Below are 25,675 nucleotides of genomic sequence, written 5' to 3' on the forward strand. Positions count from 1 at the left end.
GGGAAGAGAGAGGCAAAGATTAAAACAGAGACTGAAGGAACATCCATTCAGAGCCTGCCCCACATGTGGCCCATATATATACAGCCACCCAATTAGACAAGATAGATGAAGCAAAGAAGTGCAGAAGTGTAGATCGCTCCTGAGAGACACAGCCAGAATACAGCAAATACAGAGGCGAATGTCAGCAGCAAACCTCTGAACTGAGAATAGGACCCCCGTTGAAGGAATCAGAGAAAGAACTGGAAGAGCTTGAAGGGGCTCGAGACCCTATATGTACAACAATGACAAGCCACCAGAGCTTCCAGGGACTAAGCCACTACCTAAAAGACTATACATGGACTGACCCTGGACTCTGACCTCATAGGTAGCAATGAATATCCTAGTAAGAGCACCAGTGGAAGGGGAAGCCCTGGGTCCTGCTATACTGAACCCCAGTGAACTAGACTGTTGGGGGGGGCAATGGGGGGAGGGTCGGGAGGGAACACCCATAAGGAAGGGGAGGGGGAGGGGATGTTTGCCGAAACAGGAAAGGGAATAATACTCGAAATGTATATAAGAAATATTCAAGTTAATAAAAAAAAAGAAAAAAAAAAAAAAAAAAAAAAAATAAAAAAAAAAAAAAAAAAAAAAAAAAAAAAAAAAAAAAAAAAAAAAAAAAAAAAAAAAAAAAAAAAAAAACCACATGGTCATTTCATTAGATGCTGAGAAATCATTTGACAAAATCCCACATGAAAATCCCCTGCATGAAAAAAGTCCTGGAAAGAACAGGAATTCAAGGCCCGTACCTAAACATAGTAAAAGCCATATACAGTAAACCAGTAGCTGACATTCAACTAAATGGAGAGAAACTTGAAGCAATCCCACTAAAATCAGGGACTACACAAGGCTGCCCACTCTCTCCCTACTTAATCAATATAGTTCTCGAAGTCCTAGCCAAAGCAATCGGACAACAAAAGGAGATCAAAGGGATACAGATTGGAAAGGAAGAAGTCAAAATATCACTATTTGCAGATAATATGACAGTATATTTAAGTGATCCCCAAATTTCGACCTCAGAACTACTAAACCTGAAAAACATCTTCAGCAAAATGGTGGGGTATAAAATTAACTCAAATAAATAAGTAGCCTGCCTCTACACAAAAGAGAAACAAGCTGAGAAAGAAATTAGGGAAACGACACCCTTCATAATAGTCCGAAATGATACAAAATACCTCGGTGTGACTTTAACCAAGCAAGTGAAAGATCTGTATGATAAGAACGTCAAGCCTCTGAAGAAAGAAACTGAAGAAGATCTCAGAAGATGGAAAGATCTCCCATGCTCATAGATTGGCAAGATTAATATAGTAAAAATGGCCATTTTACCAAAAGTGATCTACAGATTCAATGCAATCCCCATCAAAATACCAATCCAATTCTTCAAAGAGTTAGACAGAACAATTTGCAAATTCATCTGGAATAACAAAAAACCCAGGATAACTAAAACTATCCTCAACAACAAAAGGACTTCCGGGCAAATCACTATCCCTGAACTCAAGCAGTATTACAGAGCAATAGTGATAAAAACTGCATGATATTGGTACAGAGACAGACAGATAGACAAGTGGAATAGAATTGAAGACCCAGAAATGAACCCATACACCTATGGTCACTTGATTTTTGACAAAGGAGTCAAAAACCATCCAATGGAAAAAAGATAGCATTTTCAGCAAATGGTGCTGGTTCAACTGGAGGTCAGCATGTAGAAGAATGCAGATCGATCCATTCTTTTCACCCTGTACAAAGCTTAAGTCCAAGTGGATCAAGGACCTCCACGTCAAACCAGACACACTCAAACTTATATGAGAAAAGTGGGGAAGAACCTTGAACACATGGGTACTGGAGAAAATTTCCTGAACAAAACACCAATGGCTTATGCTTTAAGATCAAGAATCGACAAATGGGATCTCATAAAACTGCAAAGCTTCTGTAAGGAAAAGGACACTCTTGTTAGGAAAAAATGGCAACCAACAGATTGGGAAAAGATCTTGACCAATCCTACAACTCATAGAGGGCCTATATCCAAAATATACAAAGAACTGACGAAGTTAGACTGTAGGGAGACAAATAACCCTATTAAAAAATGGGGTTCAGAGCTAAACAAAAAATTCACAGCTGAGGAATGTCGAATGGCTGGGAATCATCTAAAGAAATGTTCAACATCTTTAGTCATAAAGGAAATGCAAATCAAAACAACCTTGACATCTCACCACCACCTCACACCAGTCAGAATCGCTAAGATCAAAACCTCAGGCAACAGCAGATGCTGGCGAGGATGTGGAGAAAGAGGAACATTCCTCCATTGTTGGTGGGATTGCAGACTGGTACAACCGCTCTGGAAATCAGTCTGGAGGTTCCTCAGAAAATTGGACATTGCACTACCTGAGGACCCAGCCATACCTCTCTTGGGCATATACCCAAAAGATGCTCCAACATATAACAAAGACACATGCTCCACTATGTTCACAGCAGCTTTATTTATAATAGCCAGAAGCTGGAAAGAACCCAGATGCCCTTCAACAGAGGAATGGATACAGAAAATGTGGTACATCTACACAATGGAATACTAATCAGCTACCAAAAACAATGACTTTATGAAATTCATAGGCAAATGGATGGAACTGGAAAATACCATCCTGAGTGAGGTAACCCAATCACAGGAAAACACACTTGGTGTGCTCCCACTGATAAGTGGACATTATCCCAAATGCTCGAATTACCCCAGATCCAGAACACATGAAACTCAAGAAGGATTACCAAAACGTGGAAGCTTCACTCCTTCTTTAAAAGGGGAACAAAAATACCCTTGGGAGGGAATAGGGAGGCAAAGTTTAGAACGGAGGCTGAAGGAACACCCATTCAGAGCCTGCCCCACATGTGGCCCATACATATACAACCACCAAACTAGATAACATGGATGAAGCAAAGAAGTGCAGGCTGACAGGAACCCGATGTAGATATCTCCGGAGAGACATAGCCAGAGTATGGCAAATACATAGGCGAATGCCAGCAGCAAACCACTGAACTGAGATCGGGACCCCCGTTGAAGGAATTAGAGAAAGGACTGGAAAAGCTTGAAGGGGCTCGAGACCCCATATGAACAACAATGCCAACCAACCAGAGCTTCCAGGGACTAAGCCACTACACAAAGACTATACATGGACTGACCCTGGGCTCCAATCTCATAGGTAGCAATGAATATCGTAGTAAGAGCACCAGTGGAAGGGGAAACCCTTGGTTCTGCCAAAGCTGGACCCCCAGTGAACGGGATTCTTGTGGGGAGGGCGGTAATAGGTAGAAGATGGGGAGGGGAACACTCGTATAGAAGAGACGGGGAGGGGTTAGGGGGATGTTGGCCTGGAAACCAGGGAAAGGGAATAACATTTGAAATGTAAATAAGAAATACTAAATCTAATAAAGATGGAAAAAAATAAAAAAGCACACAAAAAAGGCAAAAACATGTTTCACAAAATCAAATAGGAATAGGAACCAGAGACAGTTTGAATTCTCATCTCAGGGATTTAAAACCGATTATTAATACACAATGGCTGAGACAGACACAGTAGACAGCATATCAGAGCAAAAGGAACATGTTCTAAGGAAGAACCATAAAGAAACTAAGGACCAAAGCCCTGGTGCAACAGAAATGGAATTGGTGTGTACAGATGTGACTAAACTAAGGATTGAATACCTAAGCTGGAGGATGTCTCTATAGAAATCTTCGAATCTGAGAAGCAAAGAGAAAATACCAACAAATAAAAATAGAATGTCCAAGGTCTGTGGAAACATGTAACATGCATAATGATCTATAGTAAAACCTGGTCATGAAATTTAATCTCCTGGGTCTAGAAGGAGACCTAACATTCCAGTTGGGTGGGCCAATTCTCCAGTTAGGGGATCACTCTTAGGAAGGTAGTATCACCCCTAGGAAGGTACAGGTCATCTTATGCCATGCAGAATAACAGAACCCTCCCTGGAGAACATTCCCGTACACAGTACACACATGCTGCTTCTGAATTACTCAGAAAAAAAGTGTGACTTTTCCTTTTCTTCTTTCTATTTTTTTCTGAACATGCTTTCTCTAGCAGACTTTATCAGACAAAGCTTGCCTTTCAGGACACATTTCTCTTTTAAGTGCCTTTTACATTGAAGAAAAGGATACAGATTGAAAGCTCAAAGCTACACTAAGCACGGAAGAACACCAGAGAAGGCACACAGAAAGGTGAAATAAGATTTGACTTTCATAATTGATCAAACAGAAAGTTTATTCAAAATAATATCATGCATGAGAGATGAATGAGCAAGGATACTGTAGTTGTTACTTTTACACAGCTGGGAACAGAGTCACTGATGGAACTTAAAAGGAAGGAGTCTGACTTGGGTCAAAGGTTTCATAGCTTTTAGTGTATGGCCCTTGGCTCTGCTGATTCTGGGCAGTAGAGTGGCAGGAACATGTGTAAGAGAAGTAGGGCCAGCAAGACGGCCCAGAATGCAAACACACTTGCCAAACCTGTCTTGTGGTTGACTGCTGGGATCCTCATGGTAGAATTAGAGAATCAAGTTGTCCCCTGACCTGTTAATAACCTTTCAGAACAGAAGTATAAGTCTCAGATGTTCGCATAGCTAACTGCAACTAAACATTTAGGGAAGTGATCATTCTGATTTTCCACGTTTCTTTTGGAAGACAGAAACAGATATTTCCTCATTCTATGAGTCAGCGTTACCCAATTTGAAGCCAGACAGAGACACTAACTAGAAATGCACAGACCAGTATTTCCCATAAACATAAATACAAAACTCCTCAAAAACATGAGCAAAATGAGTCTGACAATGTTTAAAAAAATTTACACACCACAATTAGTGGTATTTATCCAGTGGGAGTAGATCAATATTCGAGAATGGATGGCAAAGAGATCACACATCAGATCAATACTTCAGAAAAAGCGCTTGAGAAACTCAAAACCTATCATGATAAAAGGAAAACAAATGAAACAAAACCAAAGTAAATCCTTCCAACTAGTTTAACCAAGGTTCAGTCTAAGCTTGACAAGGAAAATCTACACAGCTCCCCAGACCAATAGAATCCCATAAAATACACATAGCAAAAACCTGAAAGCTTTTTTTAAAGATTAGAACAAGGCAAAGATGTCAATTCTCAGCAGTTCGTTACAACATCATACCAGAAGTCCTCACTGATGTAATATGATAGAAACAGAAAGCTTAGCATATACTGGAAGGAAAGAAAATTGCCTCTGCCACAGATAACATAGGCATTTACCTATAAAATGTGAACAAACTGGCCAAAAGATCCAGGAATTAGTCACCCCAGCAAGGCTAGTATAAACCAGAATACACAAAACACAACCATTTTCCCTTATATCTACAATGAATAAATAAATACTAAAAATTAATGAATAAAAGTTAAATTAAGTGGGAGAGGAAAGGAAAATTATTGTAATCTTGCTTCAGACCAAAAAACAAAAAAAGCCACAAAAAGAAAAATGTGATAACTTAGAATCTTCAATACTAAAAATTTGATTTTCAAAAGACAACCATTTTAAGATAGTACTGTTAAAAAAAGAAAAAACATTTTCTTTTTTTATTGTTTTGTTTTTGTTTTTATTGTTTTTTACATTTAAAATGTTATCCCGGGGGCTGGGGATTTAGCTCAGCGGTAGAGCGCTTACCTAGGAAGCGCAAGGCCCTGGGTTCGGTCCCCAGCTCCGAAAAAAAGAACAAAAAAAAAAAAAAAAAAATGTTATCCCCTTTCATGGTTTCCCCTCCAGAAATCTGCTATCCTACTGTCCCCCCAACCCCCCTAACTCTATTGTTGGTGGGATTGCAAGCTGGTACAGCCACTCTGGAAATCAGTCTGGAGGTTCCTCAGAAAATGAGGACCCAGCTATACCACTCCTGGGCATATAACCAAAGATGCTACAACATACAACAAAGACACATGCTCCACTATGTTCATAGCAGCTTTATTTATAATAGCAGAAGTTGGAAAGATCCCAGATGCCCTTCAACAGAGGAATGGATACAGAAAATGCAGTACATTTACACAATGGAGTGCTACTCAGCTATCAAAATCAATGACTTCATGAAATTCATAGGGAAATGGATGGAACTGGAAAATATCATCCTGAGTGAGGTAACCCAATCACAGAAAAACACACATGGTATGCACTCATTGATAAGTAGACATTCGCCCAAAGGCTCAAATTACCCTAGATGCACAGAATACATGAAACTCAAGAAGGATGACCAAAATGTGAATGCTTCCATCCTTCTTAGAAGGGGAAAAAAAATTTTCAAAATCCACTTCTAACACATATTTTATATCCAGAATGTGTAAAGCCCTTTCTTTGGAAAACACACTGTCAGGGAAAAATTGTGAAAATATCAGACACATCCTGGAAGGCTGAGGACGACAAACAGAGAAGTGAAAAGATGCTGGGCACCGTTCATCAGTGCAGAAATGGACGCCTATCCCTTTCTGTCGCTGGCAGGGAGGCAGGCAGGGGACTCTCATGTCTCAGGGGCAGCTACAAGCAGACAGCTACCATGGAAAACAGCTTTATACAAAGATCTGTGTGCAGTACCCCAACAATCTCACTCTCGGCTATTCCTCTACTTAAAGGAAAGGACGTCAGCACAAACCAGATGTCAACACAAAGATACCTGAGTAATTCAGTGAGGAATCATCATAAAAATGTTTATACGACCACCAAGAACCAGGCACAAACCAAAGGCCCACCACCCACTAAACTGATAAACAAACGAAATTCCCAGGAAAAACTTCCAGGGATACAAAGTAGAGTTTGAAGAAAACTTCTAGAAAAATGCCAAACAGGCTCCAGGAAAAAATCAAAAGAAAACAAACAGTGACAATGACAACAAAACAAGGCAGGAGCAAGGGGACGAGCTAAGCGTCGAGGTTCCACTCTGTGATTTCTGTTACTCACCGTCAACCACGGTCTGATATTTAACTGAAAATCCCATAATAAGATGGTTTGCAGGCTTGAATTTCCAAGCTGTCCTAAACGGTCTGAGGAAACCTTGCACTGCCCCGCTCTGGACGTGACGCATTCCTTCAGTGTATCTGTACTGTATGCACTACCTGCCCTTAGCCCTAGCTCACTCGGAGACCACCTTAACTCTGAAGGTATCGGTGCGCTTGCATTCAAGTGACCCATATTTCATTTAATAATGGCTCTAACCTTAAGAATGGTGATCCTGTTAAATCGGAAGTGCCAAAGCAAGCCAAGAAGCAAAAGCTGTGGACTTAATAAAAGAAATTTTAAATTCACTTGGTATGGTTGCTAAGCTCTACAGCGACAAACTGGAACTGAATTCCAGGGTTCAGTTTCCAGACTCTTCCACTTAGCTGCTTTACGGTCTTGAACCAATTAACAGGACCCACCTCAGACCGTGCATGTGGAGATTAAGTGAATGGATATACTGTGCTCCTCTGCTTACAACTCTGAGGTCACGTCCTAATAAAGCATTACAAACTGAAAATGTCCTAACTTGAAAATACATGTAATTAACATAGCTTGCCAGGCATCCTAGCTCAGCCACACAGGATACTGCAAATGCAGCAGCTTTTCCCAGGCGGCCCTTGAGCAGGACCAAGGAAGACCATTGTTCTGTATGTTGCTAGCCCAAGGAAAATGTAAATCCAAAGCATTGTTTCTACTAAAGCCATGCATATTTTGGAACATTAAAAAGTCAACATACAGTAAGCCCAAACACATTATGTTTGGGATGTAGTAGTTATGGACGGTAGTAGTCATATGGAAGGGTTAGAATATCTAAGCTGATTGTCAGTTGCTATTACTACAATTGTTAATTAGTCAAGTCTTCAAAACCATCATTATTTATGGTTAAACAGTTTAAGAAACTAATGGGCCAGGGGCTCAACCACCAACCAAAGAGTATACATGGGCCAGTTCATGGCTCCCACTTCATATCTAGCATCAGTGGGAGGGGAGGCACTTGGTCCTGTGGAGGCTTGATCCTCTAGACAATGGAGATGCTAGAGAAGTGAGGCAGGAGTGGGTGAGTGGGTGGGGGAGCATCCTCTTAGAGGCAAAGGGGAAGGAGGAAAATATTTGAAAAAAATAAATAAAATGATTAATGAAGTAAAAGAAGAAACCAATGGATCATTCCATTTGTGTGTGTATGTGTATGTGTGTGTTTTCCTGTTCACATGTGCATACATATGTATGCATGGAGACCAGAAGACTGTTGAAACCCAGAGAGCTAGAGTTACAGAGTTGCATAATGTGGGTGCTTGAACTCAAACTCCAGTCAACAACATAGGTAACCTCGACAACAACACAGGTAACCTCCACAACAACACAGGTAACCTCCACAACAACGCAGGTGACCTCCACAACAACACAGGTAACCTCCACAACTAGGCAGGTAACCTCCACAACAACCCAGTTAACCTCCACAACAATGCAGATAACCTCCACAACAACACAGGTGACCTCCACAACAACACAGGTAACCTCCACAACTAGGCAGGTAACCTCCACAACAATCCAGTTAACCTCCACAACAATGCAGATAACCTCCACAACAACACAGGTGACCTCCACAACACAGGTAACCTCTGCAACACAGATAAGCACTAAGCCATGTGAACTGAATCTGAACTAAAATCCTATTACAGATTTAACAAAATTCTGCTCAAAAGGCCCTCTAACTAACTCACAATAATACTGCCATTTTCTCATCCCTCTGAGGGTTTCTAGGCCTTCTATAACACAAGCTACAAGTACCTTAATCCAGACACGTTTTCTGTTCATATGTGGGGCATATCTCATAGCTTCTGATACATTAGCTAAATTTATCATAGCTTCTACTAGCCCACACCTTTTAAAAATTTTTCCGTTCTGATAACTTTTCAAAACCACTTTACATAAAGAGTTTAAACTTGGATTTGTCCTGAAAATACCTATCTGCAGAGCTTGAAGTGATAACAGTAGTGAATCTCTTTCTTCCCCATGCTAACTAAGGAGATGCCTGGGATGACAGATACAGAAATGACCTGCTTTCCTCTGCTTTCTCTTAACTGAATAAGAGGCACTGCTATCAAAAAAGACTTCGAGTACTCTGCAGGAGCCAGCGTGATGACCCCACGGGTGAAGGGATTTGCTTGCTGTCAGCCAAGCCTGACAATCTGGTGAAAACCCTCGAACTCACTAGGTAGAAGAAAAGGCTACTGTCTAGATCCTACGTGTGTCACAGGCATGCACATACAAACTAAATAAACAAAACAGGAAAGGAAGGGGTCAGAGGGCGCTTAGCACAGGAAAACGTTAGCCTCTAGGTATGAAAACCTGGGTTCCAACGCAGAAACTACATGATGGAAAGAGAAGCCACTTTCTGCAAGTTGTCCTCTGATACTCACATGTATCACAGCAGATACATGTATGGTATAACTCTGTCTGTCTCTGTCTGTCTATCTGTCTGTCTGTCCATGTCCTCTCTCTCTCTCTCTCTCTCTCTCTCTCTCTCTCTCTCTCCCCTTTCTCTCTCTCTCTCTCTCTCTCTCTCTCTCTCTCTCTCTCTCTCTCTCTCTCACACACACACACACACACACACACGAACACAACGTTTTTAAGAGAAACAAAGGAGAAGTGCTTTTTCTTTACATAAGTCAACATTCGATCTAAACAATGAAAGTTAAGCATTTCCGAAATACGTAGACAAGAAAAATCTTTAGAGCCTACTCCCTAACACTGCTGGGCAGTGGGGAAGTGTCAGCTCTGCTGTAGAAACACCAGACTTAGTATCCTATTTGGCCAGCTATTTTGGAAGCCATTAAAAGCAACCTATGCTAGTTATGGCAAAGAAAACAAAACATTCCAAACAAACTCATGCTCATATACATAAAGGAAAGGGAGGAACTTTAAAACACAAAGAGCTGATGGGGTGTAGAAAGGCACCTACTTCATGAACAAGGGCCAGTGTTGTCTGCTTGAATGTTCGCCCTCTACTGGCCATCAGCCGATTCAGTGGCTTACCATCTTTGCTCTGATACATGGCCACATCATAGCAAAACAGCATGCCGCCTTTCAAAACAAAGAATTCAGAATGAGCATTTTCAATGAGAGAAAATATAAATTATATTCTAGTAATCCGCACTCAGCAAGGTTGGATGAAGAATATATAAATGAAAATATAAATTATTGGGCAAATTATTATTTTTCAATATTGGTGTCAAAAGAAAACAAATGGGATATAAAAATTAGCATTTCAAATATAGTTTATTTACAAGTCACATAAATTATATTTACAAGTCAATATAAATATTTACAAAAAACATTTATAATTTGTATTCATTTCACATTTTGCAAACCATTATCTATTAAACTTAATCCTGAGATAAGTTTCAGTAAGTAAAAGCCCGTGTACATATGATGTCAACTCTTGATAACCCTTAGTCCACACCCACACGTGAATAAGCTGAGCTCACACCTGCAGCAGCAAGCTTTTCCTTGGGCCTCTTTCCCCTGCCTTTGTAACTGTGGTTAACTGAGTTCTCAATGAACTCCCAGCACCAGGTACCCCAAGTTAATCAAAAGCCAAGGAAGACAGTGAAGTGCTTGTGAGGTGGTAACCCCAGGCAACTTGTAGAAACTTGGTGATTCTGAGCCAACAGAGAGACATATTTAAGGACCAAGATAACTACTACATTTCCAACATCTATCCTTAGTATTGACAGAGGAAAGTGCACACTTTCATAAACATGGCTCAGTAAACCGTTTTTCACCGGGAAGACATGTCTAAGCAGAACCAGATCAAGAAGCAAATTGTTATGTGCATCCCGGAAGCCAGTGGGCACACCTTTCTGTCACATCTCCAACTCTGATGGCAGCACCAACTCTAGCAGCCACTTTGCCTATCCCAGTTTTTCTTTTTATGAATGGAGTCAGAGCATGAAGATGCCTTCACATCTCACTTCCTCCACCCACCCTCGTTGTTTTGCGAATGAGCTTGCTCTGTTGGCAGTTGGAGTCTACTCATTCTCTCATCGTATTCCTTCACATGCAACGTTCGTGTATTCATTTGACTGCACACAGGCATTCAGATAGCTCCTGAGTTAAACACCGGGCAAATAGAACTGCTGAGGACTTATGTCTCTGGCAGCATCAAAAGGGGTTCAAATTCTGTAAAAATAAAATCCCAAGTAATGCAGAAATTTTTTCAGAATCAATTTTAAAAATATCAGAGAAACTCAGATTTGCAACAGCCGTCTTAGTTACTGAACCGACAGCCTTTGCTCCGTGTCCATGGGGAGTGGTTCCAAAATCCCCATGGATAGTAAAATCTATGAATATTCAAGTCCCTTATATAAAATGGCATAGCATTTGCATATAATCCAATCACTTCCTCCTGCATTTCTTATGACCTCTCTATCTATTATTTATAAAGAACACAATGCAGACATTGGATGTGGCATAAACAGTTGCTGTGTTGCATTGTTTGGGGACTAATCACAAGAAAAGGTCTGTGTATATTCAGAACAACTGTAAACTTTTAGAAATATTTTTCATCTTCAGTTGGTTGAATCCTCAGATGTAAAAACCCATGGGAACACAGGAGCAACTGTACTTGGCATCTTCTATCTTTTATCCACTCCAGTGGTATGAAATGTGATCTTATTATAGTTCGATGCAGGTTTCTCTGGATGTTGAAGTTGATTATCTTCTCATATGTTAACCAGACATTTGAATACCTCTTTTAATCCTATGGCACTGATAGGATAGATGCATTTCCATCTGGTCCTCCTCTCTTCTCTATCTCACTGGAACCTCCTTCCCAACAACCAAGAAGCCCCTCCTACTTTTCTGCCTACCTTTTGCATGTGATCCAATGAGTTTAATTTCAATTCTTTGCCCAAACGTGGGTAGGAGATTATTCCTGAAGCAAGGGCAACTTATCAGTGGCTACAGCACTGAAGAAAATGGCCCCTGTTCTCCCCCACATCCCTAACCGCCAACAGTTTGTTAAAGAGCATGGTTGGGAAGGTCACAGACCCAAGGGAGGATCCTCATTACTAGTTTTGCTAAGTGGTCCTGCAGACAAAGTGCCTTCTAACTACTCATGCTGTACTCACTGTTTGTGTTAGCCCGTCTTTCATTGGAGGAACTTCCTACTGCAACGAGCAATGGTTAATGTTGGAAACAAGTGATAGTGGACTCTCCTCTTTTCTAAGTGTCAACTCAGGCAGTTTCTAGTATTTCTATTAATAATTTTCATTACTTCATATTCTTCAAGTGTCCTTCATCAGATATGTACATCATAAACATCTTCAGTGCATTTGTTTATTATTTAATTGGAGCTTTTAGACTTGGGAAGATGGTTTAGCCAGTAGTGTGTTTGCCACACAAATGTGAGGATGTGAGCTCAGTATCTAGCGCTGACATAAAAGAAAGGTGTGATGTCATATGTTTGGAACCCACGCACTGGGTAGGCAGAGACAGATAGATACATGGAAACCACTGGGCCAACCTGTGTGTTGGTCCAGAGAGAAGCCCACACTCAGACAATAAGGTAGAAGACCTAGGAAAACAATTCCCCTCCATGTAAAAGGGCATACATGTGCATCCTGACACGTGTGTATACATGGACCAGATAGCACAAACAGACATTACATAAAAATAAACACAGTAGAGCTGTTCATGGCAGAGATCACGGCTTTTCTCCACAGCACTGCTATAAATCAGTGACGTGGTGACTGTGTTCTTTTGCTCAGCCTGGGTATCACTGCACCAACACCAATTACTGATTATCATGAGTTTATAATTGTGCTTGGCATCTGATAATGCATGCCTTCCTACTGTGCTGCTGATAGTCTTTAAGACTGCCTTGGTTTATTTTAGGGCTTTTGTATTTCCACAGTTTTTGGAATAAGAATGCCAACTGTCAAAAACATATTGCACTGATTATGATTTATTTAAATCTAACTTAAATTTTTACAATATGCAGTCTTCTAGCCCATAAATATCATGTATCACTACACTAACTGTTTCTTCAATAATATTTCTGTAACTGAGAAAATAAAGGCTATTGATTTGTTTTAGATACTCAATATATATGATGCTATTATAGCTTTTAAATTTTATTTTATATTCATTATGGTATATAAAATACAACTGATTTTATATATTTAATTTTATACAGAGATATATGCAGCAATCTACTGAATGAAATTCAACTATTAATCCTAATAATTAGCCATGGATTATTTTGGATTGTCTGTGAATATAATCATGTCATCTGCAAGTAATGAATGTCTTGTTTCTTTAATCCTTGTGGCTTCTATTTCTTTTTCTCAGCAGACTTCACTAACCAAGACTTCTGGTACAACGCTGAGTGAGAGTGGTGGTAGCAACATTCATGTCTTTTCACTATGAGAGCAAGGCTGTCAGTATTTCAGGATGAACCATGAGTGTGTGCTGGCGGTTGGCGGTTGGTGGTTGTTCCTTATCAGAACAAAAGTTTCCTACTGTACATGAAGTTTAATAAGAGGTTTTTGGCATCATGAACTTGGGCTAATTTTTTCAGATATTTTTTCCTGCACATTTGAATCTACTTAAAGCCTGACCAGCCATTTGAATTAACATAATGAGTTATATTGGCTTTGAAACATTAAATTAACTTTGTCTTACGCTTTACATGTATTGCTTAAGTCAACCTCCCTCCCGCCCTATCATTACCTGTGCTCACTGGAAAAGGGTGGTGCATAAGTTTCCTGTCTTGGAAATTCGTGGTCAAGTTCTGGTATTAATATTATGCTGGTCCCAAAAAGAAGAATTCTTTTTCTCTGTGTTTTTGCTACAGTCTGTATAAATTTAGACAAGAAGCCACTTGTACCCAAGTTTTCTTTGTGGGATGACTATTAGGTTAAAGAATGAATTTCATGAATTAATATCAAATTGTTCATATAATGTCTTTTTCCTATCAGTTTTACATTTTAAGGACTTATGTAACTCACTTAAATTTGAAGATTATTGACTAAAAGTTCGTGAAGCACTTCCCTTTCTGAACAGTGTAAGACCTGCAGTAGCATTTCCTCTCTTACTCACACAGGCCTTGTCAGCCTTCCGAATGTGTTGGTTTTGTTAAATCTTCACTTTATAAGTATATTCATGTCTTCGGTCACAGATTATTATGATCTTCACTTGATTTGCTATTCTTTCCTAAGCTCTATTAAACAGAAGTTTGGTTTCCTTTCATTGTTGCTACTATGTACATTGAAAGTGCACATTTCTGTGCTGACTAGTTTGGAGGAATAAAAATCCATATGTTTATAAACTGTTTTATTATTGCTATTGCTGTTGTGACTGTTACTAATTACCTGTTGATGGACACAGGCTGACTTGTGATCAGTGTCATAATGAATGCAAAAGTGCAAGTGCACTCCGTTATATGCGAACTTCAATTGCTTTTCCTAAAACCAACCAAGGCTGCATGGGATCGAGTGGCAGTTCTAGTTCTCCCCTTCTGAGAAACATCTATACTGACTTCCATAGTGGCCAAGCGACAGCTTCAACGACACTGTATGATATCCCTTGTTCTCTATGTCTCATTTCTTGTTTCTTTTCTTGTAATAGCTCTTCCGATTGGGCCGAGCTGGAATATCAAAGGAGTCATGATTTGCATTTTCTGATAACTAAAATATTAAAATTGTTTCCATCATTTGTTGGCTGCTGGTTGCTCTTTTCTCCAACAAGACGTGACCTCTGCCCTCGCCAGCTGCCAATCAAGTCCATAGCTGGAATGGTGAATATGCTCCAAAGGGGAAAACGGTCTTAAACAGTCTCCCGATTCTGGAGCTTAAAGCTACCTACTTGTCTTTGCTTCTACATTTTTTGAAGTCCTTTTCAAGTTAGGTTGTTTTTGTCCCTTTCCCTGTGTGTAGGTGTGAGCAGCAGCCTAGCACATCCTACCATGTAACCTATTACAAGTACACATGGCAGTACAAGTTAAGACAGGACGCTCTACGCCTGTGCTTCACCACCGTGCAGTGCTTACCTGCCAGGCCGGGTTTCAGTCCTGGTTGCTTGTTTGTTTCATATGTCTTCAATATAAAGTTGGGGATTCCTGCTACTGTCTTCCCTTGGTCTGAGCGGACGCCTCCCTTCAATGCCGAGTGATATATCCCACGGGGCATATTCACCATCTCTTGTCTCACAAGGGACGTGAAGAATTCTTCCAAAGCTAGAATAAAATAAAAAGAGTTCAAAACCCAAATGCATGTGATACTCCAGAAGAAGTGCATTCCTTTGTACCTGGTGCCCGGGAATCCAGCTCCATTCCAGGCTGAAATTTACAAAAGGAAAAGTAAACCTCTGAACATCGTCTCTTCCTTCAAAGTTCACAGACTGGAACAAAGCACCACACGGCTCAGGTATTCTTAGCTTTCATTCTCAGTTCTTGGAATTCATTCTTATTTCCTCATTTCTTCACATATCATCTACTGGCAATTCTTGTGGCTCCACCTTTACAGTCCTTCTTTTACAATCATTTTCATGAAACCTTGCCTAGTTATTTGCCCTTCCTCAAATATATAATATAAAGCTGTATCTTTAGTCTCTTCTTCCCCACGATCACCCCTGTAGCATTCTCTAGCCAGACGCTCAAGTTGCCCTTTACTTTCTTAATACCATCTAATAGATTTCACTGTTCATAAAATCAAACAAATAAACAAAAACAAACAAAAGCAAACAAACAAAAACTGTACAGCCTCTGACCTCAAATAAGGAATCAACAGGGCTCTCCCTCTGACCTCATTTCTGCCATGTTCCCTTCTTGCCAAGTAAAAGATATCTTTCCAGATAGCCTAAAGAGCCCCTTCTGTTCTTCTGAAATATACACTTGGTGTGCTGTACGGGAGCACAAGACTTGCTGGCTGTCCTCCTGAAGCACACTGTTTCTAGCTTTTCATGGGATGAGTCCTCCTGTCCTTTGGATGTTTTCAGAGCGACCTTTTAGAACCAAGCCGATCCTGTAGCAATGTTAGCACAAGTATTAAAAACTTGTAAGGAAAGGCTCATTTCTTACTTTCTTTGTTTATGCTCCTTCTAGCGAACCTCATGATCTTTGTTATTTGACATTGTATGTACTACAAAACAACATAAAAATGTAGGATCGGAAGACAAGATGTCAAAAAACAATGGTAAGACGGTGGGTTCATGTTTGAGTGTTATTTCCTCAAGGACCACTAGAGGCTGCCCAATACAGAAATAAAAACAAAACATTAAAGCTAAATAAATCACAGTGGAAAAACAAACAGGAAAAACTACTGCACATTCCTTCAGTATAAACAGGAAAATAAGGGACCACACAGCCATATCCAAATTTAACTAGAAATATTTTTACCTCACGGTCTCCTTTAAATGACCATGATTTAAAGTAAGTGCTCACTGGAACAATAATTGTTTTCTTCTATTTTTCTATATAATCCCCAGGATGCAACCAAACTTACCCATGCACAGAAAGGAGAGGGACTGGGGACATAGCTCAGTTGGTAAAGACGACAGCAGAGCATGAGGACATAAATTTGATCTCTAACACCTACATAAGAGGGCCAAGTGAGGCAGCACACACATGCCACTCCAGCAATGGTGAGTCAAAGACAGAGGATGCCTGCAACCTGCTGGCCAGACAGTCTACCTAAATGGCAAGGCCTAGATACAAGTGAAAATATTCATCTCAAAAAAAAGGAAGACAGCAATTGAAGAAGGCAACCAATGTCAATCTCTGGTATACACACACACACACACAGATAGACATGCACATACATCACACACACAATGTCAATCTCTGGCCTATACACATGTACACACATACATAGACATGCACATACGACATGCATACACACATACAATATCAATCTCTAGTCTATACACATGCACAAAGATACACAGTCATGCACATATAATACAAACAACGTCGAATGTGGTCTATACACACACATGCACATACACAGATGTCCATATAATATACACACATTATCAATTGCTAGTCCATACACATGTATAGATGTGTACATGAACATATAATACATAAACACAAAGTACTGACCTCTGGTCTCCACATATACATAAACATTCACATACAATACACACACACACACACACACACACACACACACAGAGAGAGAGAGAGAGGGGGGGGGGTTGAGAGAGAGAACTGAGAACATCTATTGGGAACAGTTTCTACTGACTCCTCTACAATTACCCTCTACCATTCTCAATGCTGCTCTGCAGCCTCCAAAACTAAGCTTTAAGAAATGCATTAAGAGGTTGCTCATTTTGTCAACCAATGAAAGGCATTGGCAGAAGATCAAAGAGTGAAAACACAGTGAAGTCAGGGAACTTATTCCCTAGACACTGTCCAACAGGTTACTACAGGCTGCCTGCACCCTTATTCAGAGGGCTGTCTCCCCTCAGGCAGCTCTATCTGTGACATGCACGTCTTTCACCCTCCGCGCACAGGCCAAGGACCTTAGCTATTCTCAGATGATTCATTGTGTCTAATGAATTTCCATAAACTTCACAAACACAATTGTAAAGAATGACGTTATTAAACTTTCTTCAATTATTCCATTGAGCACGAAGCCCTTCTTTGTAATGACCTTCATGACTGTAACATCTAAACAAAGGAATGCTATGAAATCGCAGGCTATGTACTCCAATTCCGGAACAATGTGGTATAGGTATGACTGCTCCAAGCTCAGCCTGAGTACAGACTCTTTGAAATGTGTGTGAGTCATGTGAGTGTGAAGACAGGAGCGCTTGGGTAAGAGAGGGTGATTTCATATTCTTAAGAAAGAACTGTGTTCTGACAAAAGGGATAAGCATATGTCAAGAGAAAATCTACTTACTTGCAAGTGCACTGTTCCAGCAACAGAAAGCTGTCTACTTATCTAGCTCTGTGCTCAATAAAAGCCTCTCCACTCCCTCCTGGAGATGTGAGGTAAGGAGAAGATGCAGGCACCTGAATGGAGAAGACACTACAGAGAACACCATCTTGCCCAAGCAACTGAGCCAGTAACCAGCATTCTCCCCTCTCTCTGCAGGCTTGACCTTGGCCTCTTCCTTACATACAACCAGGTGAGGATTTAGTAAAAGGATGAAAATCTATACAAAACAAGGTGAGCATGTTATCACAGCAGTTATATCTAATAGAAAATCATCCCGCAACTGAAAAAAATAAATTTAGCATAAGGAACCAAGAATCTTAATTACACTGTGTGAAATGAAAAAAATAAAAATCTAAATCCAAACGTTCACAAACACAAAGTTTCTGGCAAAATCCAAACAGGACTATAGTGCAAACAATTTTAACTACAACCTTAAAAGGACACCAGGACCAGGAAATTTGATGTCCTCTTCTCCATGGCCACCAGCTACACCCAGACACAATGCACCTATACACACCTAGGCAAAGCACCAACACAGGTAAAATTTTTAAAAGTAGTTTAAGAAGAAGAAGAGGAAGAAAAGGAGGATGAGGAAAAGGAGGGAAGGAGGAAGAAGACTGGAGGGAGAAAGAAAAAGAGGAGGAAGAGGAAGAGGAAGAGGAAGAAATAATTACCATGAAAGACAGGCCATGTTCTCTCTCTTTCCAGAGCAACTTCACCACCATCAGTAACTAGTGACTACCAAGCATCATCCACCCAGGATCCTCCTAGTCTTTGTTGCCATGGCTGCAACCTATGCCCTTGTCTGCTTGTCCGTACTTCATTAATCAGAGAAAGTGAGCACAGAACAAAGTAAAACACTGTCTATGGTGATGGTTTGCCAGACAGAGTTATACCTACAAAACCAACTTGACTCCAATTACCAGATTTCCAAAAACAAACAACAAACAACAACAACCAAAAGCCACAGTTGGTAGAGTGCTGTAGCCATCACGTATAAACACTAGCACAGAGGGACCAACCCTCAAAAGGTGTTCTCAGGAGCAACCTTTCCTTCTTCCCCAGGTAGTCGCACCCTCCCACTGGCCAGAAGGCAGCAGAAATCAGCAAAGGACACAAAGTCATTTTAAAACCCCAAGTGAGCTATTGGGGATGGCTGTTTCAGGGTACTGTAGGATTTATAGAGCAAGGCGTTTTCCTACTCCTGCAGCAATTAACCCTGGAGAGACTCAAGGCTCCCGGAGAGCCATAACATAGGAAGTGTGGAGAAGAAAGCAATGGTGAAGGAGTCCTTGAAGCTCATAAAGAAGAGAGGACATGAAAACATGGTAGCTTTGGCTGTGCTCCACTGTTCAGTTTGCTCTAGTGAAAGGAGGCAGAGACAGTCAGGAGTTCTGTCTGAAAATGAACAACACATACTTGGCTAAATTTCCAGAGAAGCTCTACTTGTCAGGAAATCAAGAAATAAACAGATATGAACACTATAGGTTACCATAATCACATATAACAATGACTATGTTGAAAAGCTATAACAACATTCATTTCTTTTATGAAACCTCATTTTCAAAACTTAAGTGTTTGCATGTATATATTTTCAAGGCAGAATTTGAACAAAAAAGCAAAATATTGGCTAACATTGACGAGCTTACCATCACAACGGATCATCTATGGAATTTTTAAGGAATTTTTAATAACCAGAAGATGAATTTTAAATAATATGAAATTTTAATCACAGCCCATAATCCATATCTCAGCTATCACAATGGATCATCTATGAAATTTTTAAGGAATTTTTAATAGCAAGGAGATAAATTTTAAATAATATAAAATTTTAATCACAGTCATAATCCATGTCTCAGCTATATTCACCTACTGTTTCTTGGGTAAGTCTTAAAAAGAGGCAGTGAAAGTTTTACGTGTGTGAAGACCACATACACGCACAGCATGCCTCTTAAAAGCTAGCAGTCTAATAACACTAATACCAAAACCAATGGCCACATAATTTGATCCTTAAAATTATTTAAAATCACAAAAATACATGGTGTCACCAAGTAGCCCAGGATGGCCTGCAACTCACTACCCAGACCAGGTGAGGCTCAAATCCACTGTGCCTGGCAGAAGTCTAACCCTGGCCTCCCTTCACGGCCTTCTGCTTCTGCCTCATCAGCACACCACACCTGTGTGCTCCAGTGCCCAACCTGACTACTGCTTAAATTAACTAACTTACGTCTGTATATGCACAAATAATGCACACATTAATTCATAGCTCTAAAACTTTAATACTGCGATTCACAAACTTTATAGAAAGAAAAAAACTGGTGTGGAGAGATGCCTCAGCAGGTAAGAGTTCTTGTTCTTGCAAAGGACCTGAGTTCTATTCCCTGCACCCAGGTGGGTCCCTCAAAATTGTCTGTGGTGTTTCCCCAAGCACCAGTTATTTATATGGCACACAGAGGTACATGCAAGCAAGGCACCCAAACCCAAAAAATAATAAAATAAAATCTTTAAAAAAAGCAATAGACAGGAGCCCGGCATAGCTGTCCTCTGAGAGGCTCACTGCACCCAGCAATCAATGGGAAGAGACGCTGAGACTCACACCAAACATTGCATGGAGCTTGGATCATCCTATGGAAGAGCTGGGAGCAAGACTGAGGAACCCTAAAGGACAGGGATGCACAGGAAGACCAACAGTCAACTAACCTTGACCCTTGGGGACTCCTAGAGACTGGATCATCAATCAAAGAACGTGGGCTGGACCTAGGGCACCCTGAACATATGCAGCAGATGACCAGGTTGGTCTTCTCCCAAACAACTGGAGCAGAGACTGCCCCTGAGCCTCTCACCCGCCTGCTGCCTGCCTGTGAATCCCATGGCCTGAAATGGACAGCCTTGTCTGGCCTCAGGGGAAGAGGATGTGCCTAGTCCTCTGAGGCAACAAGATGTGCTAGGGAGTCCCAGTGGGACCTCTTCTCCAAGGGGAAGGAGGATGTACTGGGAGGAGAAGGAAAGCTGATATTGGGTTGTAAGGGAATAAATAAATACATTTAATTTAAAAAGGAAAATAAATTCATAATGATTAAACCACAAGTAAATCTCTTAAAAGTAGATATTTCTCACTTAGCTTATAACAAAGAGGCATTAATTAAAGCAGTGGCCTGGAGTTCTACTTTAAATCTGTTTTACACAATTACCAGCTTTTGAAATGACTTCTGCTTCTCATTGAGAACAATTATGCTCAGTTAAATGTTACTGTCCTCTAATGGCTTTATGATGGTGAAACACCATATCACCTGAGACCGTCCCTCTAAAACACTCAGGTACACTTAGCATTTCAGATAGAAAGTATCTGTTTGTAAACAACAGCATGTGCACACCAAATAAACAAGCAGAAGCTCCCACCATTTACTACAGAGGCAAAAGCACTGGAAGATTCCAGTCAAACAGGAGTCACCTGGTAAAACCGAAGGAGTGGTGATGGTCAGCAGTCGGAGATAGCAAGAGCCAGGGATGGAAAGGTCCACAGATTCCTCCTCATCCAACTCATCAGGAACCGGCATTTCTGGCCTTATCTGACATAAGTAATGACATGTTAGAGAGCATGAAAATAGCACATGTCAAATACATTCTTTGTTGACTGTTAAGATATAAAAATTTGTCTTAGACTCAATCACTCTTCAATATCAAAAGACAATTTAAATAAAAATTTAAAAAATACTATCATGTATCACCAGGTGTGGTGGTGCACACCTTTAATCCAAGCACATGAGAAGCAGAGGCAGGCGGAACTGTGTGTGTTCAAGGTCAGTCTAGTCTACATAGTGAATTCTAGGTCAGCCATAGAGAGACCTCAGCTCCCTTCACCCCCCAACACACACACACACACACACACACACACACACACACACACACACCACACACACACACACACACACACACTCTGACTGAATGGTAAATTCATTTTATTTGGTATGCTCTCAGTTGCATGTAATGAACCGAGAGCAATATAACAAGAACATCACCATACGCCAGCATAAGCAATTATTATAGAAAACTAATAAAACACCACATCACACAGTAAAGTAAGATATTAATGACATTTTCAATGTGTTTAACTATTCTGGTGTATAGTTAAATATTTTATTTATGTACGTTTTTATTTTAATGTGTGATTTTAGAGAGATGGCTCGAGACCAGAGCAACTGTTGACTTTCCAGAGGACCTGAGTTTGGATCCCAGCCCCATGCTGGGCAGCTCACCACGGTTTAAAACTCTAGCTCTTGGCATTCCAACCTACTCTTCTGGCCTCTCTGGCTGCACCCACATGTAACAAACACATACATAATACACACAAATATTAAGTTTAAATTTTTAAAAATTGTCATTCCTACTTATTCTCTAAGGCAAAGTGTCAAATCTTCTAGTGACAAGATTGTGACATGACAAATGCTCTATTTGACATTCTTTGGATTTAGCAGTAGTTGCTATGGAAAATAACACTAAAATCAGTAATCAGTAGCTTTGCTTTACTATGTGTAATTTGCATTTTGAAGGTTTTTTTTCAGTTGCTTTGTGATTACTTAGCTTTGTGTGAACCAAAATAAGAATCTAAGATTAGCACTATCATATTTTCTATAACATGATGGTAAGGCAATTAATTAAATTTTTAATACTTTCAATGACACACCATCATAATGTCCATGTGGAGATAATTAAGCATTAGGGTAGGGAATCAAAATACAGAAAAGTGGTTGCTATAACCATAAAGTGCCAGAACCTAGTCGTTACCATTTGCCTGTCTCCGGAAGTTATTTTTAGAAATAATTAACAATTCCTGCAGACTGCCTCCTTCATGGGTCCCCAAAGCACCATTTCATTAGCAACTGCACTGAGTCAGGAGTCTTCAAAAGGATTAAAAGAAAACAGACAGCAAATGCTTCTCTTATGTGTAATAATCTGACTCCAGCACAGCCATGAATCCGTAAGGAGAGTTATCGGAGATGCCCTGGCACAAAGAGAAAGAACCTTTAGTTCTGACAAGCAGAGTTTCAAGTGTCTCTGACTTGTGGTTGCAATTTTCTATGTCTACTAAGATTGAGAACTGTCTTTGAAAGTCTAACCAGTACTAGAGCCTCCTAATTCCTGAAAACTGGGTGAACAAAAGAGCTAGTTCACTGTCACTCTGATCTGCTTCTTTGTTTTAAGCACCAAGAATGTTTGGAAAAACAATAAAAACGATAACAAAAAACAGACAAAAGTATATGCTTATACAAAGATTTATATACAAATGTTCAAGAAGCATTATTCATTATAGTTCCCAAATAAAAGGGTACTCAAATATTCTTCAGTATATGAATTAATAAGCAAACAAGTAAATTCATGCAATGGAACACAACTCAATCATTAAAAGCAATAAAATAAAACTTCAAAAAAAAATAAATAAATAAAGGGTGCAAGGCTTAGGGCACTTGCTACCAAGCCCGATGACCTGATTTGATCCCTGAGACCTGTAAAGAGACAGAGAAAACTGATTTGCCCTGTGATAGCCTCGCATGTGCCACCACACATGTGCCCTTCTCTTCCAGATGTACCAGATAAATAAATGTTTGGAAAAAAAGATCAAAAATGAACTTGTTGAAATAATGGAAATAACACTGAAAATCAAAAGAATCAATGAAAAAAAAAGAATTTGCCCTTTGAAGGCATAAACAGCATTGACAAAGACTTCACCCAGCAAATCAGAAGAGACAGAAAGACTAGACACAGAGGAAAAGCAATAGATACCACTGAAATCCAGAGAACCTCTGGAGGAAGCTTCAAAAAAATTCTAATAAATTGAAGAATGTGGAAGAAATGCATAAAAGTCCACATATATACCATATGCAAATATTAAAGAAGATGAAAAGCCTAAACAAATCAACTATGAACAATGAGACTGAAGCCTCAATAGCGAATCTCCCAGCAGAGAGCCCACCCCTGACACTATCAATGGCCTCTGCTATGCGTGTAGACTCTAGGATAACTGTCTTCTGAAAGCCTTCTTCCAGCCGCTGACAGAGACAGATGCACTGAACAATCTGAGAGTTCTGTGGAAGGGTGGGGAAGAGGATTAAGGGAGCTGGAGGGGTCAAAGACACCACAAGAAGACCTAGAGTCAACTAACTTGGGCCCATGGTGGCTCATAGAGACTGAGCCACCAACCAAAGAGCATATGTGGGCTGGACTTCCGTCCCCAACACATTCGTAGCAGATATGTAACTTGGTCTTCATGTAGGTCCCTCATCAATTGGAACAGGGGCTGTCTCTGACGCTATTGCCTGCCTCTGGACCCCTTCCCCTAGTTGGGCTGCCTTCCTGGCTTCAGAGGGAGAGGATGCACCTATCCAGCTGTGACTTGATGTTCCAGAGTGAGTTGGTGCCCACAGTGTGGGGTCCCTGAGGATAAGGAAATGGAAGAATAGGGGAAGGGTGTGAGGAGAGGCAGGAGGAGGGCTGAAATCAGGCTACAGTGAATTTTTAAAAATGTAAGCACATAAAAATATAGCAAGCAGGGGCTGGAGAGTACCTGTTGACCCAGAGGACCCAGGTTTGATTCCCAAAGCACATCCAGTGGCTCACAGCCATTTGTTAACCCCATTTCCAGGCATCCAACAAGCGTGCAGGTGTTGCACATACGTGCAGGCAAAACATTTATACATGTAAGATAAGACAGATAAATCTTCTAAAAGAATTTAAAAATGGATCACCTAACCAGTCCCAGGACAGAAACTGCATAATTACTGCAGGTAGAAAACTTTCACAGAATTCAATACCCCTTCATGAGAAACTCCCACCCTGCAGAAATCAGAGACAGAATAACGCCTCAAGACAATGAAAGTTATAGACAGAAAACTACAGCCAACTTTATATTGAATAAGGAAAAACAAAGTCATTTCCTCTCAACCTGGAAGGAAGACAAGGTTCTCTACTTTATCTGCTATCATTCAATCTAGTACTTAAAACCATAGCCAAGTCAGTAAGAGAATAAGGAAAAGGAACGCATACAGGAGAGGAAGAAGTAAATTATTATTCACACATATACACAGTACTATGGTTTAAAAACCTCAAGAGTCCACCAAAAAAAAAATTTAAATCAGGTATACCTTTAGAAAACTAGCAATATATATATATAATATATATATATATATTATATATATATATATATTGAAATAATGCAATAGCTTTCTAAACAACAAATTTAATGAGGAATAAACCAGGGAAACAATGTTACTCTCGATACCCCTTTCCTAAACAAGATACCTAGGAATAAATTTAACCAAAGAAGTAAAAATATATGTCATTGAAGAATATGGAAAGACATCCAATGTTTATAGATTATTAAGATTAATATTTTCAAAAAGGCCAAGTAACCAAAAAGAAGAGAGATTCTGGGAGAGCCTCAAAACTCTAATCATATTCTTCACAGAAAGAGAAAATAATAATCCTAAAATTCATATTCAAGGACAAGAAACCACAATAAGCCAAAGTAATCTTGTGGAGGGGAGAGGAAGGGAGGGGAAAATATTGTAAATTATACTATAGAACTATAAAAACAAAAACAGCTTAATATTGACACAAAAGCAGAAACAAGCAACAATGAAAAAGAAAAAAAAAAACAGATGAACAAAAAACTAAATGTACCCAGTCACAGCA

At 40.0% G+C, this 25,675-nt stretch overlaps 1 protein-coding gene across 1 annotated transcript in view; it reads right to left on the reverse strand.

Annotated features, from left to right (window-relative positions):
- Positions 1–25,675, reverse strand: part of Focad (focadhesin) — a 295,998-nt gene that overhangs the window by 86,518 nt on the left and 183,805 nt on the right. The window contains exons 19-21 of the mRNA XM_032902159.1: positions 21,438–21,555; positions 15,094–15,279; positions 10,003–10,124 (exon numbers count right to left, since the gene is read on the reverse strand). Coding sequence (XP_032758050.1) covers positions 10,003–10,124; positions 15,094–15,279; positions 21,438–21,555 — 426 coding nt within the window. The remainder of the gene's footprint in view (positions 1–10,002; positions 10,125–15,093; positions 15,280–21,437; positions 21,556–25,675) is intronic.

Source organism: Rattus rattus, chromosome 1 (assembly GCF_011064425.1).
Source record: "Rattus rattus isolate New Zealand chromosome 1, Rrattus_CSIRO_v1, whole genome shotgun sequence".
Taxonomy (NCBI): Eukaryota; Metazoa; Chordata; class Mammalia; order Rodentia; family Muridae; genus Rattus; species Rattus rattus.